The sequence below is a fragment of the Lonchura striata genome, chromosome 6, assembly GCF_050655825.1.
Source record: "Lonchura striata isolate lonStrDom1 chromosome 6, ASM5065582v1, whole genome shotgun sequence".
In the NCBI taxonomy this organism is placed as follows: Eukaryota; Metazoa; Chordata; class Aves; order Passeriformes; family Estrildidae; genus Lonchura; species Lonchura striata.
This window is the reverse complement of record NC_140708.1, coordinates 5,044,354-5,055,998: the sequence shown is the minus strand read 5'-3', so window position 1 is coordinate 5,055,998 and position 11,645 is coordinate 5,044,354. Positions and strand designations below refer to the sequence as shown.

Genomic DNA, 11,645 nt, shown 5'->3' with positions numbered 1-11,645 from the left:
TCATGCTCTCAATGTATTTGTAAATTGAAAGGAATCGTTTAATTCAGAAGAAAGAGAATATGCCACATGTTGGACAGGAGATTTTAGGAAAATAAAAATCTTTAAAGTATCAGAAAACTTAGGGGAAAAAACCAAGAAAACAGGAAAAGAAAAGGGAGGCGAGCAAGAGGGAAAAAAGAAAAAGGAGTGGGATCCTTTACAGGCTTTGCCCCCTCCGCTCCCACTCGCGCCCGCGCCGCTTGTCCCGGCCCCGCTCGCCGCCCGCTCCTGCCCCGCTCCCGTCCCAGGCGCGGGTTCGCTGCTCTCAGCGGCTGCTCCTGCCCCGGTTCCCGTCCCGGCTGTGAGCCCACCGCCCACAGCGGCCGCTCTGCCGGTCCCGCCCCGCCGGTCCCGCCGCAGCGCTCCCGGTCCCGCCCCGCCGCCCGCAGCCGCTGTGCCCGGCCCCGTCCCGCTGCTCGCGGCTGCCCGGCCGGCCCCGGCCCCGGCCCGCCCGGCTGCTCCGCCCGCCGGGAACCGCAGCCCCAGCTCCGAGAAACTCTTTCTGTCTGGGGGACGCCCCTTACAGGAACACAGGGAGTTCAGTTAGGAGGCAACATTCTCCGGACTCTTCCTCACAGCACGGGAGAAAGGCTATAGAAAGAGACCGGGCTAAAGAAATGGATCTATTTCCACTAAGAGAGGTTCCGATGGGAGGGGGTGGAACTGGGTTTGTGAATGCTCCCTTGACTTCTTCTGAGGTCAGGAATTTTAAAAAGGAAATCAAAGGGATTTTGGAGGATCCCATAGGCACTGGTGAACACTAGACCCATTTCTAGGTCCAAACATCTATACTTGGGAAGAAATGCCGTCTATAATAAAGATACTCTTTTCTCAGGAAGAAAGGGAAATGATCAGCATTGCAGGCATAAAAGCCTGGAATAAAGAAAATCCACAGGGGCCTCCCAGAGAGAAGAAATGCCAACCTCACCTCCTGAGTGGGGTCAAAATTACGAGGAGGGGAGAAAACATATGAATGAGTATTGTAATTTAATAATCAAGGGAATAAAAGGGGCAGCACCTCGAGGGCAAAATGCTAAAAAGGCTTTTGAGGCACAACAAGGGAAAGAAGAAACTCCAGCCGAATGGTTAGACAGACTTAGGAGAAATATAAAACAATAATCCAGAATAGATCCTGAAACTGATGTGGGAAAAGCTTTGTTAAGGATTAACATTGTTACTAATGCTTGGCCAGATATTAGAAAAAAAATAGAAAAAATTGAAGATTGGCATGATAAGTCATCAGGTGATTTATTAAAGGAAGCTTAGAAAATTTATGTTCGGAGAGATGAATAAAAACCTAAACTAAAAGCAAAACTTATGGCAGTCACCCTGCGAGAAAACAATTATAAAAAAAATCAAAACCACACAGGCACTACTCCTAGAGGTGGCGGTTGTAGAAACAGGGCAATAGGAAAGAATAAAATCCCAATACAATCAAAGTTTCAGGGACATTCCAGGAATGTCTGCTTTTACTGTAAGGGTGAAGGACATCAGAAAAGAGATTGTCCTAAGAGGGCAACAGATCTGGAAATTTCTAAAGAGATGGGCACCGAGGAAGAATGGGGATGTCAGAGGCTCTATTTTTAAGGGGACAAATACCATCTGGAGCCTGTGATAACTTTAAAATGGGTCCCCAAGAGGAAAAATTGGAATTTGTGGTAGACACAGGGGCAGAAAGAACCTGTCTGTTAGATATTCCAAAAGGTTATAGTGTAAACAAAGATACTGTAAAAGTAACAGGAGCAAAAGGAGAGAGTTTCACAGTACCTGTTGTTAAAAATGTGGTAATAGAGGGAGAAACTAGATTTTGGCTGGGGGACGTTTTATTGGTCCCAGGGGCAGGTAGCAATTTACTGGGACGAGATTTACAAGTGAAATTAAGAATAGGGGTTGTTCCAGAAGATGGGAAGATGACAACTCGACTTTTAAAACTAGGCCAGGAGAATGAAAGAAGAATTAACAAGGAAGTTTAAGCTGGGGAGCGAAATAGAGGAGGATTAAATATTGACCCCATAAGGGTTACAAATGAGAGAGAAAATTGTCCCATATGTGTACGGCAGTATCCTATATCTTTAGAAGGATGGGAATGTTTAAAGCCAGTAATAGAAGTACTAATAAAGGATGAGACATTAAAACCTTGTATGTCTCCCCATAATACCCCTATACTCCCACTAAAGAAGCCTGATGGCAGCTATAGAGTGGTACAAGACTTAAGGGAGGTTAACAAAAGAACTCAGACCTGCTATCCAGTGGTACCAAATCCTTATACTCTTTAAAGTAAAGTTCCTTGTTCTTTCCTTACAAAAACCTTCATAACCTGTTCCCCACTTAAGGCTTTGTCATATCCTTGTTGTTCTACCAGGGAACAGGGAATAGCTGAAGAGGGTTAGCAGGAACACAGTTCCATGGTGGTAAATACTGTAGGACAGAAGGCCTCTGTTGCCAAGCTGCCTCTCCAAGTCTCCAGACACAGCCACGTCCTGGCAGTGCTGCCTCTGTTCCTGTCCTGGCCACGAGGGCTGAGTGGTGACTGGGTCACCTCTCTTCTCACTGGGCCTCGCTTTCTCGGAGCCCACCGATGTCTGATCACAGGAACGGGTGAGCACTTTAAACCTGCTGGTGATAAACACCTGCACACCTTCTCCCTCAGCTCCTAAATCACCTCGGCCTTGCCATTGCACACTCTGCTGGAGATCCTCATATGTGGGAACTGGCCCAGCAGTGACCCAGAGTCAGCTGGATTTTACCCCAAAAGAGCCGGGTGTCAGTTCCAGGGCCTGGGAATCATTTGTTGAATTCAGGGAGAGCCTGAGAGTTCCCCATAAGCCTTTGGTGTTATTGTGATAAGTTGCCCAAGTTCTGCTCCCCTGTTGCTTACTTGTTTCTCCTGTATGGTTATAGTTCTAGAATGTTCCACCCCCAAGTGTGTATATTGTTGCTTCCCCTTTGTTTCAGGTCTTTGGATCCTGCCCCTCGTATGGTGCAGGGCTTCTCCACGTTTGTTATTTTTCACCCTTTATTAAAGTTCTTTGCAGGCAGCTCCATCAAAGCAGCTCCTTTTCCTTTTCACCACCCTTGCCTGAAGTCAGGGAACCAGAGAGGTTTGTCACAGCCACCCTCACTGTGACACTTACATAGAAGTGTTTAAAAACTCTTTTAGTATAAATATTGCATTATTTAGACATTCGTTAGGAGCCAGTTCCCCTTTCTTTTTGTTTTAAAAATAATATGCATGTGTCTTGGTATGAACATGAAGGGAACATCAAAACAGAACAATATATGCAGTGAAACAAGAAACTTGCAGAATCAAGAATAAGTCAGATAATACATGTCATTAATGACACGTGAAATTGGATGATTATCAATGTCTTAAATACTGCACCACCACCCAGAGCCTGCAGCAGCTGCCACACCTTGTGTCAGTCAGGACCTGGATGCCCATTCTCAGGAAAGGTGTCCAAGCTCACTTTAAAAATAGATCCAGCTGTCACATTGTTATAGAGTCAAATTGCCAAGTCAGAGAGACTTGAATATAGTTTTGAGGCAGAAAACACCCGGGTTTGTTGGCAATTTTCTGGCCAGAGCCCAGACCCTCATTGGGAGGGTCTCCCTAACATATCCAAAACCAAGTCTCTCAACAGCAGCAGTGATGAGATGCCCCAAACACAGCACCCTGCTGGGCTGCTTCTGTGGGAATTCCTGGGGCTGGATCTGATTCCCAAAGAGCAGAAGCAGCCTTGCCCTCAGCAGGTGACAGCCGTGTCCTGGAAGGATGTGTGTCACACAAGGGTCCGTAAAGTCCACAGGGCCTCAGCTCAGATGAGGCTTTCCACAAAGGCCAGAGATCTTATCCTGCAGCTCTGAAAGCCCAGGAGAATGATGAGACAGCACTGGGCCAAGGCATAGCAAACCTGCTGAAACGAGAGAAGGGACTAAAGACTGAGAAGGCAGAGCAGGGAAGGGCTGTGGACAGCCTGTTCAAAGAGAGGCATCTGCAGCTGGAGAACAGAAAAGAGAGATCCCACAATGACACGTGTCTTGTAGGTACTCACACAAAGATATGTCAAAGTTTTTGAAAAGCCAGTTATAAACAAGGTAATAATATCTTGTGAATATTGCCTGTACCAAAAGAAACAACAACAATGTAGAATTTGTCAAACTGCTCAACAAACCGGGAGCTTCTCGACATTGGATATAGTGTAATACCATATAGTAAATGTTACCAGCATTTCTGTTAATGAAATTAGATTGTTTTATGCTGCACAAAATAGCAATAATAAGAAGGCACTGCATTTACTGCTTTAATTTCCCCAGTTGAAATACTCAGAGAAATCAAGTGTTCACGAAAAATACAATATGAACTTAAAAAAACCATTTCAACATATTTTAAGGCATTCTAAAACACGGTGCGTGAGGCTTCAGTAACCAGAGGCAGTCAGAGAACTTACGGCAGATACCGGGGGGTTCGCCCCGCCGCAGCGGGGAAGGGACAGCAGCGGAGTGAGGTCGCCCGGGGGAGAACCGGAGCCGCCGTGCCGCGCCGGGAAAAGCGGAGCCAGGCGGGGGAGGGAAAAGCGGAGCCAGGCGGGGGTGGGAAAAGCGGAGCCAGGCGGGGGTGGGAAAAGCGGAGCCAGGCGGGGGTGGGAAAAGCGGAGCCAGGCGGGGGTGGGAAAAGCGGAGCCAGGCGGGAGAGGGAAAAGCGGAGCCAGGCGGGGGTGGGAAAAGCGGAGCCAGGCGGGGGTGGGAAAAGCCGGGCTTAGGCGAGGGCCGGCGCCGCGCGGGGAAAACCGAGCTGGCCCCGCACGGAGCTCGGGATGCGGCGGGGCTGCCCCGACACCCGCAGAGGGTTTGCATTGCGCTGAGCCGAGCGAAAGGAACTCGGGTTCAGATTCCCGAATCCCGGCTGGCAGCGACGCGCATTGAGAGAACGGTGAAGGAACCGATCCCGGAGAAGGCGGCGGGAGCGCCGGGGAGAGGGGACCGCGGGGGAGCGGGGAGCAGAACGGCCGAGCCGCGATGGGCAGCGCTCCCGGACTCTAATTGATCAAATCGGCTCAAATCGGCTCAAATCGGCGGCGGTAGCGGCCGCGCCCGCTGTGTGTGGCGGGGAGCGGAGCGGCGGCGGCCCCGGAGCCCGGCGAGGCGGCGGCGGAGCTCGGAGGCGGCTCCGGCCCCGGCGGGACCCGCGCTCGGTTCCGCCCCAGCTCGGGGCTCGCTGCGGGCGGAGGGGCCGCGCTGAGGGCCAGGGGGGTTCTGGCGAGAAGGGACCTGCTCCACGCTGGGCAGTGCCAGCTTCAGCTCTGAGCCCAGCCCAGGGCTGTCCTTCCTCAGCTGCACCCTGTGCCTTGCACGGACTCTCAGGGTCACCTCAGTGCCTGTCCATCCCCAGGGCCAGCGCTGGGCTGGGTGTTCAGGGGAAAAGTCTCTGCAGTGCATCCTCCCAGCGGTGTTCCTGCAATGAGTGGATTGCTCTCCTTACACAAGAAGCTCTAATGGGAAATCCACATGGCCCTGTGCTCCTGGAAATCATCACGAACTGGCCTGAAGGTCGCACTTTTGGACTTTCCGTGGAAGAGGAAGAAGAGCAGCTGACACATGCTGAGGAGGAATCCCAATTTTGGCAGCAAGAACCTGACAGTGAAGCAGGGTCTGTGCGCTGCTGGCTCTGTGTCTCTCTCTCGGCTTTGGAAGAGGACGGGACGGGTCGGAGCCGCTGCCTCGGGGAAGGGAATTCGCTGCCACGGCCACAGCCCAGCGCAGAGGCGCTTGCTGTGCTGTGGGGGGAGGCTGTGCTTGTGCGAGCAGCCCCCGAGCGGGGCCCTCATTCCCCCGGTGCCCGCGGGCCCTGTCCCCCCTGCTCGGTGCCGCTCCTGAGCTCGCCTCTCCCTGCCCTGCTCAGACCCGGCTGCCGCTGCTCCGAGCTTTCGCTGCTCTGTGCCGGAGGAATGGCTTTGTAAGCAAGTTTTACAATTTGATAGAAAGTTGACACAGGCAAATATTGAGATAAGGTTTGTTGACTTAGGAAAGCTATGGAATTGAGATGATATTGTTGAGAAAGAAATTGAATTAGAAATAAGTTTGAAAATATAGCTTTGTAAATGGGTAGATATTTTAGAGCACTAGAACTCTGAAATATGTATTGTAATAGGACTATATGAGGTAAAAGTATAGGTGCTTGGTGTTAAAGTAACATTCGTATTGTGTGGTAAAAGCTAATATATTGAAAAACATTTATATGGTACTGTAATTAGGAAATTACTTAGCTTTTAATAGAATAATGTTGAGTTCTATATTTTGTATGTTTCACTCTATTGGGACTGATAATAAAATCAAATATCATAAAACACTGCTCAGTTAACTCTGTTTTGTTAGAAACTAAAATAACCAATACAACTGTGTTTGTGTTATAAAAACCCCAATAACTCAAGTATCTTTCAAGCAGTTAAGAAACTCAAAATACTTTTTGTTCAGTGCTACTACAAAGAAACAGGATCCCAAAGAATTAGTTCTACAAGAAAAACCAATCAAGTCTTCTACCTACGTCACTAGCTCGACTCAAACACAAACCAATATTATCTCCTATTACACAACATCAGGCAAGCTTTAAAAAACACAATCAAGCACAAAATATCCCAGCAACACAAAGACGTTTATAAAAGCCTTAAAGCTCTAATCAAATGTAATTCTTATATTTCGAAGCAAAACCTAAAAAATGTACAGTCTTAAGTCCAAAACCAATTTCCAACTATAAATAATACTTCCCAGTTCAGCTTCTCTGAAGCTTAGTTAAACTCAAAACCTACAATGCTTGTAGCACAAACAGGAAGCACAGAACCACTAATGTATTGCCTGTGTACAAAGAAGGTAATTCCCTTATTTAAGCAACCAGCAAAGCTTCCTGCTCCCTCAGCCCCACCTGCAGAAGCCTGGCGTCCCGAAGCGCGTCTCCGCAGCCTCCGTCCCCTTCAGCCCTGCCCGGGCCCGAAGCCCCGCGCGGAGCCGCGGCAGCCCCGCCGCTCTCCCGGCTGCAGCCGCCGCTGCCATCCCCGCCCGCCCGGCGATCTTCCAGCCCGCCTCGCAAGGAGCGAGGGCAGCTCTGCGGCACGACGGAGGGAGGCTGCTCTGCCAACGCGGCCGAAGGACAGGCTCAGGCTGCGGGAAAAGGGAGGGACGTGAGGAAAAACCCGGCAGCTGCGAACTCGTCGTGCCCGGGGCGCGGCCGCTCTCAGCCCAGCCCCCTCCGCCGCTTGCGGGACCGGGACTCGGGCCCCGGGCCAGGAAATGCTTTTCCCAAGTCGGGATTTCCCTCCCAGCAGCTCAAGTCACTCCTCTTCAGGAGCAGACCACGCAGTGCCCCCAGTGCTTTGCCGCTGGGAGCACTGGAAGAGATCCTGGAACACTGGGAGGGAACTGGGAGCACAGGGAATGCCAGGAGGGAGCTGGGAGGGAGAGTGGGAGCACCGGCAGTGGACAAGGAGCAGCACTGGGAGGGATATCAGGAGCTCTGGGAAGGAACAGTGCTCCCTGTTCCTGCCCAGTGCTCTCAGCATCCCTCCCGCTGCTTGCCAGGAACAGGGACACTGGCAGGGAGCTGGGAGGGAACTCCTCAGCACTCTGCAAGGTGCAGCAGCCCCAGGTGTGACCAGTGAGGAGGGGGAAGTGCCCCCAGTCCCTCCCTAGTGCCCCAAAAATGGGGCTAATGAGCAGAAAAGCGATTTAAATTGAGGGGGAAGACCTTTTCTGTAATTTTGTTGGAACTGGAGAGAATCTCCAAGCACCTATGATTTGAAGGGTCTCAGCTGAAGGAAAACACACATTTTTCGTTATATAGGGTGCCTCCCTAGACAGGAAATCACAATTTCCCATGTTTTTTATGTTTAAATGGAAGGGGAATACCTTTATTGTACTGTTTGAATTGAGGGAAAGAGCTCCATTTTCATCAGCTTCAGGTTCCATTTGACGGCAAACACGGCTGTCCCTGGTCTGAAAGGGCTTCCTTTGAGAGGAAACCTCTTTACGTGCCATTGTAAGAATTCCATCGAGTGGGAGCCTCCATTTGAAGGGACCTTCACAGACGAAATGATGTCCAAAGGCCGCAGAATCGTCTTCGTTGAGGGATTGTGAAGACGAAACTGCATTTCTGTTTCCTCTCATTTTCAGAGACGAAATTGAGGGAAAATCCCCCTTGATTCACTTTTTACTCGGGACTACATTGAGGGGAGACCCTCCTTATGCATAATTAAGGGATCGAAATTGACAGAGAACCTCCGACGCCGCCGGACGCCCGGCACTGTCTGTGCCGCAGCCCAGCCCAGGAATCATTGCAGTAATTCACTGTTTTGAGACCCAGAAGAAACTTCCTCCCACGCGGCTGCGCTTGCTTTTGGCACAAATCCATTCCAATAACCACGTCGCAACACAAGCGATAAAAATCAAACCGCGGGACGGGACCGCTCTGCCCCCGCCTCCCCTCCCGCCCCCGGCCGCGCTCCCCGCGCTGATTGGTCAAAATGCCAAAGCCCCGCCCACAGCGCTGAGGCTATAAATGGCGGGGGCGGCGGCCCCGAGCGGTGTCGGTCCGGGAGCGGAGCGGCGGCGGCCCCGGAGCCCGGCGAGGCGGCGGCCCCGGAGCCCGGCGAGGCGGCGGCCCCGGAGCCCGGCGAGGCGGCGGCCCCGGAGCCCGGCGAGGCGGCGGCCCCGGAGCCCGGCGGGGCGGCGGCCCCGGAGCCCGGCGGGGCGGCGGCCCCGGAGCCCGGCGGCGGCTCGGACCAGGTGGGACCCGCGCTCGGTTCCGCCCCAGCCCGGGGCTCGCTGCGGGCTGGGGCCGCTGCTCGGGCGGGCGGTGTCCGTGCCCGGCTCGGGGCTGGCACGGGATGAACCCGAACGTGCCTCAGAGCCCAAAGCGCTGCGGGCGCCGAGCGGGGGCAGAAAGCGCCGCACGCTGCCCGCTCCGGGGCCGAGGCTTCTCGGCGCTGCGCTCTCTGCCAGGAGCCGCTCCACGGGCACGGGCAGGGAGCCAGAGCGGCTGTGCCGGCGCTCGGTGTCCCCGGGCTCCGAGCCGCCGGGGCAGGGCATGCGGGGGACAATGGTGAACCCCCGGGGCTGCTGGTTCCTGCCCCTAGGCAGGCGGGCTCCGAGCCGCAGCTGCCCTGGGCCGGCAGCATCCGGCAGCTGCCCGGCGCTGTCAGCGCCTGTCCCGCACGGAGCTGGGCTGCAGCGGCTGCAGAGCCACAGGGGCCGGGGCTGCGGGGAGCGCAGAGCTCCCGGAGGGTGCGCTTGTCTCCGCAGCTGCTGCCGCAGCCCTGGGGAGCGGGGACAGCGCAGCCAGAGCCGGCGCCGCCCTGCTGAGCCTCGGTGTCCCGCGGGGCCGGCACCGGCAGTGACCTCGCATCGTGTCCCTTTCAGGGTGCCACCACCGCGGGTGTAAAGCTGTTCCCGAGGCGATCTCCGAGAGGCTTTGTCAGCACTCCTGATGGGTCGGGAGCAAGGTGCTGCTTGTTCCTGGCAGAGAGATGAGGGCTGTGAGCTGGAGAAGGGTGAATTCTGCTCTGTTGATGAGCTTCAGAAGGAGCTCCTGGAGAATGGAAGAGCAATCAGCAATGTACTGAAAAGGAACCTCAGAATATTCCCTGGTGAGTAAGGTACCTCACTATTGCCTCTAGGGAGGGGACAGTGTCACATCCCAAGGCCAGGGCTGGCAGGTTTGTGGCTGTTTCCCGGTGCCTGGAAGATGCCTCGAGCTCTGCTGGGCCCCGTCAGTGGCTGGAACCAAGAGCCCCCAGCTGCCCCCCCCAAGGCTGTGCAGTTCTCCTGCTGCAGCCTGTCCCCACAGCTGTGTCCCTGGCTGTCCCCACAGCTGTGTCCCTGGCTGTGCCCAGGCTCTTGGCTCTCTGGCTGCCAGCTGAGTGAGGGGCACAGTGGCTGAGGGGTCCCTGCTGTGCTCCCTGGGCACAGGGTGAGCAGATTGCAGGGCCGGGTCTGGTTCTGGCAGCCAGCAGCTCTTTCCTGCTCCAGGTGAATGGTTCAGCTCCCGTCCCGTGCTCCCGGCGGTGCTGATTCTGCTGCTCCTGGTGCTGGTGCTGGCTTTGGGGGTGGCCTTGGCTGTGCAGTCAGGTAAGGGAGGGGCAGCAGGCTGGGCCCAGCCCCTCGGGGCAGAGCGGGGTCCCTGCTCCCTGCAGAGGGGAATCCTCAGACCTTCTCCTCTTCCCCCTCCAGCACCACAGGTTCCAGTCACACCTGCGACTCCGCAGATGGTTCTGGGCTGTCCCCATGGCTGGGTTGGGTACAATGGGGTCTGCTACTACTTGTCAAGGGATTACAGGAGCTGGGATCAGGCTCAGGAACGGTGCTCGGAGCTCGGGGCCTCCCTGGCCATTCTCCAGGATGAGGCCATGGTGAGTGAGAGGCTGCGGGCAGTGTGGGGTGGCTGAGGGGAGCCTGGGGGTGCTCCTGGGCCGGGCTGGGTGCTCGTAGGGCTGGGGGTGCAGCCCTGTGCCGGGGCCTTGCAGGGAAGGAGCCCCGGCGTGCGGGGGCAGCCCCGGGCACGGGTCCCCCCGAGGGGCCGGGGCAGCTCCCACTCCTCTCTCCTGGGCAGGATTTGCTCTTCCGCCTCCACGGGAACGTCGATTACTGGATCGGGCTGCGCAGACGGGGCGAGCGCCTGCACTGGGGGGACGGCAGCAGCTACAGCTCCAGGTGAGTGCCGGGGAGCCGGGCAGGGCCTGGGGGACAGGGGCACAAGGTGTTCCCCTGGGAACCAGCGCTGTCTCTGCTCCTCCCTGCAGGCTTCCTGTCCTTGGCAATTCCCCGTGTGTGTACCTGGCTGACGATAAATTCAGGACCAGGGATTGCTCAAATGAGCGGCCGTATGTCTGCAGCAAGGCCCAAGCTGCCCTGTGACAGGGCTGCAGAAAGGACCTTGTCCACGCTGGGCAGTGCCAGCTTCAGCTCTGAGCCCAGCTCAGGGCTGTCATTCCTCAGCTGCACCCTGTGCCTTGCACTGACCCTCAGGGTCACCTCAGTGCCTGTCCATCCCCAGTGCCAGCACTGGGCTGGGTGTTCTGAGGAAAAGTCTCTGCAGTGCGTCCTGCAACCAACTCTGTCTGCAGTGAGTGTATTGCCCCTTACACAGTAAACTCAAATGGGAAATCCCAATGTCCCTGGGCTCTTGGAAGTCATCATGTACTGGCTTTCCACCTCTCTGGAAGGAAACCACAAGGTTTTAGATCCATGCAGGAAAAGAGGGGAGAAATAGAAGGTGGTGGAAATCACTGACAATTGGGATTAATTTTATCTGCTGGAGCTGCAAAGGCTGACAGGCCCCGAGCACTGCCAGTGTTGTGATGTGTCCTGCCCTGCCCCTGCCCTGGCTGCAGCCGCCTGGTGAGACGGGCCCTTGTCTCTAAAGGAGCTGCACTGAGGGATGGGTTTGTGGCTGCTGGAATAGGATCTAGAGAATAAAATAAACAGAAGCTAAGCTGCTTTGCTGTTCATAAATCCATGGGCCCAGCTGGGAACAGAGCTGGCCCAGCACGGAGTCCCAGGGGACACCACTGGTGCCTGTCCCCAGCTGGGTGCAGCACCCTCACCACCACTCTCTGGGCCGG

The 11,645-nt window shown here is 54.9% G+C and overlaps 1 protein-coding gene across 2 annotated transcripts; it reads left to right on the top strand.

Annotated features, from left to right (window-relative positions):
• The first annotated feature begins 9,389 nt into the window (after positions 1 to 9,389).
• LOC146767010 (C-type lectin domain family 2 member B-like) lies at positions 9,390 to 11,193 on the top strand. 2 transcript variants are annotated; one of them, XM_085583933.1, is made up of 5 exons: positions 9,390 to 9,671; positions 10,054 to 10,152; positions 10,255 to 10,433; positions 10,634 to 10,734; positions 10,824 to 11,193. In XM_085583933.1, the coding sequence occupies exons 1-5, from the start codon at positions 9,512 to 9,514 to the stop codon at positions 10,936 to 10,938; spliced, it is 654 nt and encodes a 217-aa protein (XP_085440059.1). In that variant the 5' UTR covers positions 9,390 to 9,511; the 3' UTR covers positions 10,939 to 11,193. The 2 variants fall into 2 exon arrangements, with proteins under 2 accessions (XP_085440059.1, XP_085440058.1); XM_085583932.1 differs by having other exon boundaries at positions 10,054 to 10,433; positions 10,824 to 11,080.
• Positions 11,194 to 11,645: the final 452 nt, after the last annotated feature.

Bases quoted from the DNA above. Each gene is read 5' to 3' on its own strand.
- LOC146767010 (XM_085583932.1), top strand. From the start codon at position 9,512: ATGGGTCGGGAGCAAGGTGCTGCTTGTTCCTGGCAGAGAGATGAGGGC. The intron at 10,434-10,633 runs GTGAGTGAGAGG...TCTCCTGGGCAG, and splicing joins TTCTCCAGGATGAGGCCATG to GATTTGCTCTTCCGCCTCCA. The intron at 10,735-10,823 runs GTGAGTGCCGGG...TCCTCCCTGCAG, and splicing joins GGCAGCAGCTACAGCTCCAG to GCTTCCTGTCCTTGGCAATT.